The sequence below is a fragment of the Lactuca serriola genome, chromosome 4, assembly GCF_051521515.1.
Source record: "Lactuca serriola cultivar US96UC23 chromosome 4, Lser_US96UC23_V15, whole genome shotgun sequence".
In the NCBI taxonomy this organism is placed as follows: Eukaryota; Viridiplantae; Streptophyta; class Magnoliopsida; order Asterales; family Asteraceae; genus Lactuca; species Lactuca serriola.
The window spans coordinates 31,246,464-31,253,524 of record NC_136411.1 but is presented as its reverse complement, the minus strand read 5'-3'; the positions used below and the strand labels follow the sequence as shown (position 1 = coordinate 31,253,524).

Here is a 7,061-nt window from a genome sequence, read left to right as displayed (position 1 = left end):
TTGGAAGCCACTTAGTTAACAGATAATCCCGTCTTTCATGTCCGAACAAAGCATATAGAAGTTGATTTCCATTTTGTTAGAGAAAATGTGGCAATGTGAGCTTTGGACGTCCAATTTATATCCTCAAATGATGAACTTGTTGATGGTCTTACGAAACATATGACACGTAGCATGTTAGACACGTTAAGAAACAATCTAAACCTTGTAATAGTGAAGATTGAAGAGGAATGCAAACATGCTAAGAAAAGTTAATTAATTAGATATCGGATATGTGTTTGTGTATAGATATAGATAAAATGCATGAATTTAGGATCTATTGTTGTAAATTTTTATATATAGTGAATATCAAGACCCAAAGGGTAACACATGGCAAATAATAACTTTCACTAAGGGTTTCCAAACGGATTACCTCCTGTCAGAACTGCCCATGTTTTCTAGTAGTTGGTGGATGTTATAGAAAATACAAAAATCTAATACTATTTACTCAATAACATGGATGTTATAATAAATTAGGCTCATCAATACTACCGAAGCATAGGTTCATTTGCATGGCCAAATAGACGAAAGGAGCATCAAAGATTTTTAGATATCATGTAATCCACACAATCCTCCATGAAATTCCAACTTTCCTTCACCGCATCTTGGCCAGGCATCGCCACATCATACTTGAAAATTGCAAATTTTCAGGTGAACATCCACCATAAACATAGACCCTAGTTCCAAGTGGAAGGCAGCATAGGATAAAAGAAAAAAAAGAACACAGGATATTTTAGAATGTGCTGCACCTGAGAATCAGTACGTGCCACATCATTCAAAGTTGTCACTTTTTCATTACACCATTTTCATCTCTGTCCATAAATAATGTGATCGTGGGTTTCCATTAGACACTCTCATCTCATTTGAACTCACAGTGCTTAAAAAGAAGTACTCTCACTTATCTGGGGATAAGCTCTTTAACTAAGAGCTTAAAAAAAAAGATGGTGAAGTTCACTAAACAGTTTGAGGGTCAGCTAGTTCCTGAATGGAAAGACGCCTTCGTTGATTATTGGCAACTCAAGAAAGACATCAAGAAACTCAACTGTGATTCCACTGCTCCTTCATCAAAATCTAAACATAAAAGCTCTTTAAGCAACACCTTCTTTTCCGCAATACATAAGCTTTCCTTATTTGGAAATCAGTGCAGAACACATGAAGTCATTCACGTACATAAACACTCTCTGACTCTTGTTTTATATTTACTCTTTGAACATTATCTCTTCATCCTTGACCTCAAGTTATTCCCACGAGAACCCAAATGCTAGCTACTTGGTTTTAATCTATGTGTGTCGCTTTCCTAATGTGCTTTGGTTTATGTGGTATCAGGTTCATAGTAAGCTTCAATCGACAAACAGTAAGGGAGTTCTATACCAAACAGAATTGTTAGAGAAGTTTGCTGATACCGAAGCTGCTAGTGAATTCTTCGCACTTTTGGATCTTCAACTTAACAAAGTTAATGAATTCTATAGAAGGAAAGAGAAGGAGTTCCTCGATCGAGGGGAGTGTCTTGAGAAACAATTAAATATTCTGATTGATCTGAAAAATGCGATAAAAGATCAGCACAAAAATAAAGCTACTTCATCCCACCATGACTCCAAGGATGAAGACTCGATATCTGGCTCCATTTCATGTGGTAAGCAACTAAGATCTTAAAAACAGGTCGAATGTGGTGTCATGGGATTCAAAAATATAATTTTTTTAGGATACTCAACTTTTTACGATGACATTTTTCTTATAAGGGTTTTGGATACTTACCCAATTGATATTTTTCCTTTTATCTGGGAACAGATGAAGAATCCAGTAGGGGTATTATAGAACATGATTTGCAGGAAGAGGAAAAGATTGCAGAAGAACATGATGTTAATGGTGTTGAATGTGAGGATTCACCAAGATCAGAAGAAGATGGGAAAGTGACAAGATCTATACAGGAGGAGGAACAGAGTCTATCTGGTTATATTATCAATAGCCAAGGAAAAAAGTTGAAAATTCGCATTCCTCTAACTAATCCTACACGAACATTCTCCTACCTTCTTTGGGAAGATTCCATCAATCAGTCGTCAAGAAAACACAATGCTCATGGAAAAAAGCTTCATGTCAACAAAACGAAAGTCCATCATGCTGAAAAAATGATTCGAGGAGCTCTAATTGAGCTTTATAAAGGATTGGGCTATCTCCAAACTTACAGGTATTATTTTGGTTTTGCGACATTATTCTTTTTTTATAAATTTCTTGTGGCATCAAGTATTTTACTTGATGGTAGTTGTCCCTTCTTGTAGTTAGTGGTTCAAATCTTATTTTATCCCTTTCCTACTCTAAAAAGATGTCCATGACAACCCAACACTTATTTATGAATTATTCCATTTAATATGGACCCTTTTCAATAATCTTTATGTTAAATTGCTTGAAGTTTTGGTAAGAAGGTTAAATGCTTATTTATGTAATGCATTTTCACTTTGTCAATTTACATGAAAAAAAAATGATTTTTAGATATATGCAACCATGTTTTATATCATGACGACTGAAATTTGGCTATTTAGCTAGTTGAAACGTTGTAATTGTGTAATTACAATAATTTGCATAAGTTAGTAACGAAAGTAACAAATAGTTGCATGAATTGGTTATAACAAGTGAAACATTATTGCACAAATTTGAATATTATTCAATAACTTGGTAAATCTCTTCTTGTTGACTAAAAAAATTATTCCATAAATAAGTATTTAAGTGGTACTATCATGAAGCAACCGATTCCTGGTTACAATGTTGAATATTTTCGCCTAAATCAAAACATGGTTTCATATATTGCGTTAAAAAACTATTTTGTTGTATAAATCTTTGCCAACAAACAAACATTAATTAACACATACTATGACAAAGATTGAATCTTCTTTTAGGTTGTACGCAATCCAATAGTTCATATGACATTAATGCTTTTTTCCGTTGTAAGCAATCCAAAAGTGCATGACATTAATGCTTCTGACGTTGATTCTTTGTAGGAATTTGAACATGCTTGCATTTGCAAAGATTTTAAAGAAATTCGACAAAGTAAGTACACAGTGTGGGCTCTAGTTGATTAACAAAATCTTATTTATTTTTCTATGTAATTAACTTTAAATTTATAACTAGATAGATTTAGCCACCTTATGTTGTCGTGCTATTTTCAGGTAACAAATAAACAAGTTCTTCCCATCTATCTTAAAGTTGTCGAAAGCTCCTACTTCAACAGTTCGAACAAGGTAAATTTGAAAAAAAGAAGATCCTCATGTTAAGATAATTTGGTTGTGCCTCATGACACATCCACATTGATATGTCAAAGAAAATATGAAAAAGATAAACAAAATCGAGTACCATATATTCCATATGTTGGATTAAATTGAGACAGAATGAAGTGCCTTTAGATGTTTGATCTTTAATTTGTATTAAACCAATATACGTATTGTAGAAAACTGAAGTTTCATTCATTTTATATTATTTCGTATGGTAGATTATGAAGCTGGCAGACGAGGTAGAAGACATTTTCGTGAAACAATTTGCAGAAGATGACCGAAGGAAGGCAATGAAATATTTGAAACCGACTCAGCGCAAAGAGTCTCATGCTGTCACCTTTTTCATAGGTGTGCTACTATACTTTGCTTAATTTCTTTAATTTGTTCGATTTCGTTTTTAAAACAAACAAAATGATTAATAAAAAGACTAAGAAAATAATTCGCCACTAAGAATTAAAAGGTCAAGAATTTTATGATAATATATAAAAACATGAAATCTACTTTTCTATATCATCTTTCCGTTAGTGGGCATTTATGTGGTATATACCCTGGTGCTTTTGTGACTAAATAGTCAAATAGATGCACAACAATTTTGTTTAGAGAATGGTAGTAACAAATTAATAAAACGTATATATTTATGTCAATGTTTAGTTTTAAATTCATAACTATAAAATTTAAAATTATGAGGTTGATAAATATACCGATCATCAACAATTTATCAATATCAATCAAAATTGAAGTTTGTATCGAAATTCATATTTAAGTGTCACACATTTTTATTCTTTCCAAATCTATGTGAGGGTTACAAGTTTAACACAATATTAACCAATGTCTCATTAGTAAGGTGTCAAGTATACATCATCATGTTTGAGTTAAAAATTAGTTTTGATTGAACAATAATCCTTAAAAGATGTAGAAGTGGATCACTTTACCAATGAAAGATAATCTTTTAAAGGACTTAGGTAGTCAAAGATATAGATCTACTTTTTCTAGATAGCTAAAGGTAAAAAAAATAAAATAAAGCAATTAAACAGATGACTGACTATCTTTGACCCTACAATGATCAAAATCTCTAATTTCCCCTATGTGATACTTTGGCTTTTTCGGTTGCCACTAATTTTTTTGTGGAAAACCAACACAGCATGGATTTCTAGTACATCAATTCAAAGTGTGATCTTTCTCAGCACACCATGATCTTAATGTTTGTAGAAGCACGAAACCGTTTTTTTTTTTTTGTCTGGTAGCCATAAAATATCATGTCGTGTTAGAATCTTATTTGTATAATTTGTGCACTATATGCGATAAGACATTAGTGATTTAAAATTTAAACATAATCTAACAAATAAACATCATATATCAAAATCATGTCTTTGATCTTAGCTTCTACTTTTTATAGGGTTATTTACAGGATGCTTCATTGCACTATTCGTTGGATATGTCATCATGGCTCGTACCACTGGAACATATACACCACAAACTAATACAATCTACATGGAAACTGTCTACCCTCTTCTTAGGTACATATGTCACGTTGTTATAGATTAATAACAAAAACTAAACGAAAATAGCGTTGATAACCTTAGGGACAACATATTGTTGATTTTGCAGCATGTTCAGCCTGTTGTTTTTGCACTTTTTCCTATACGGATGCAACATTTTTATGTGGAGAAAGACACGTATCAATTACAGCTTTATCTTTGAGCTATCACCAACACGAGAACTAAAATATAGAGATATTTTCTTGATATGTACAATGTCGATGGCAGTTGTAGTCGGTGTCCTGTTTGTTCATCTTTCATTGATGGACAAAGGGTATTCGTACTCTCAAGTTGAATTAATCCCAGGCCTTCTTTTACTGGTAATCTAATTACTTCAAAATATTCCCATAAACCATTTTGATGATTTTTAAATTTTTCTGAGACATCTATAATTAATGTTTTCCATTTATTAATTAACAGGTTTTTATGGTATTGCTTGTTTGTCCCATCAACATCCTTTACAAATCAAGCCGTTTCCGACTTCTTAGTGTGTTAAGGAACATCATTTTATCTCCTCTTTACAAGGTTGTCATGCTGGATTTCTTCATGGCTGATCAACTGTGTAGCCAGGTAAGACATCATCATCATCATCATCATCATCATCATCATCATCATGTAAATCATTATGAAATATTTGATACTGAATTATTTTTATAAAACAGGTGCCGATGCTCAGGAACCTTGAATATGTATCCTGCTACTACATAACTGGAAGTTACAAAACTCAAGACTATGGATATTGTGTGCAAACGAAAAACTATAGAGATCTTGCTTATGCCGTTTCATTTTTGCCTTATTACTGGAGAGCAATGCAGGTTGAACAACAATACATTTTTTAAGATACATTATAGCATATTAGCATTCTGCTTTATGACTTGATCATATGATGACTTGAGCAGTGTGATGATACCATGTTCGCTTTTTTGAATTATGAAGATCGATAATAAAAGTGGAGCTACTCTAACGAAATTTTTGTTGTGTAGTGTGCTCGAAGGTGGCTTGATGAAGGCGACACAGGTCATTTGATAAATCTGGGAAAATACGTATCTGCAATGTTAGCTGCAGGAGTGAAACTTGCATACGAAAAAGAAAAGAGTATGGCATGGTTATGCATGGTAGTGATAATGTCAAGTATCGCAACTGTTTATCAACTGTATTGGGACTTTGTAAAAGATTGGGGTTTGCTACAGATGAACTCCAAGAACCCTTGGCTAAGAAACGAATTGATTCTTCGTAGGAAGTTCATTTACTTCTTCTCTATGGTATATATCTATTCCACATTAATTACATTTTCATTAAAATGATGAATAAAAATTTAAAAGAAGAAAGAAATAATATGAAACGTTGAGCTATATATTCTTGTTGGAATATTTTTTCAGGGACTGAATCTTGTTCTGAGGTTGGCTTGGTTACAAACTGTCCTACATTACAAATTTGGGAGCATTGATTATAGATTAACAGGGCTTTTTTTAGCTGCCCTTGAAGTCATTAGAAGAGGCCAGTGGAATTTTTACAGGTAAATAGAACATAAAATAAGACTATAGCTACAAAGAAACATGAAATATGTGTGGTCCTAAATTGACCACATAATACATATGAATTCAAAATATAATTTGCTACATGAAAGCTAACAGGAACATATATATCACCTTTTGATCATGGTCCTACAGGTTGGAGAATGAGCATCTTAATAATGCAGGGAAGTTTAGAGCAGTGAAAACAGTACCACTTCCATTCCACGAAGTGGATGAGGAAGGCTGATGCATGATCGATCATATATTCATATGCAAATTCTCTTCATGATGATCAGTCGATATATGTTAGAATATGATTCGTCGACCAAGTAACGAATAGTTCACATGGAAGAACCTCTAATTAGCTTCACAAGTTGATGCAAATAGGATTTTAATTTGTTCTTCTTCAACTTTCTTGTTGTCAGTTTGTACAAATAATTCATATTTGTACACAATTTTCTTCCTTCATTTTAATGGAACTCTAGTACTTTTTTTGGGTGTATTATTAATTTAAGAATCTTTTAATTTGGTTCTAATCGGCTAAGGAAAATCTAGTCAGACTAGAACTAAAAGCCACAAACCATCAAGAAGTGAGACTCAATGTTATTAAAGATGCCCACCAATATTACTTGTCCCCCAAGGCTATGTTTTTCCTTAGCCCATCAAGTAGAGTCTTACTAGAGACTAATTAATTATCTTCTTAATTAATT

At 32.8% G+C, this 7,061-nt stretch overlaps 1 protein-coding gene across 1 annotated transcript; it reads left to right on the top strand.

Moving 5' to 3' along the window:
* The first annotated feature begins 876 nt into the window (after window positions 1-876).
* Window positions 877-6,853, top strand: PHO1;H1 (EXS (ERD1/XPR1/SYG1) family protein). Its single transcript, XM_079038446.1, has 13 exons — window positions 877-1,202; window positions 1,363-1,669; window positions 1,825-2,221; window positions 3,030-3,078; window positions 3,198-3,269; window positions 3,518-3,647; window positions 4,696-4,816; window positions 4,908-5,157; window positions 5,258-5,407; window positions 5,500-5,652; window positions 5,821-6,099; window positions 6,217-6,353; window positions 6,508-6,853. Exons 1-13 carry the CDS (start codon window positions 978-980, stop codon window positions 6,596-6,598), a joined length of 2,361 nt encoding a protein of 786 aa, XP_078894572.1. The 5' UTR covers window positions 877-977; the 3' UTR covers window positions 6,599-6,853.
* Window positions 6,854-7,061: the final 208 nt, after the last annotated feature.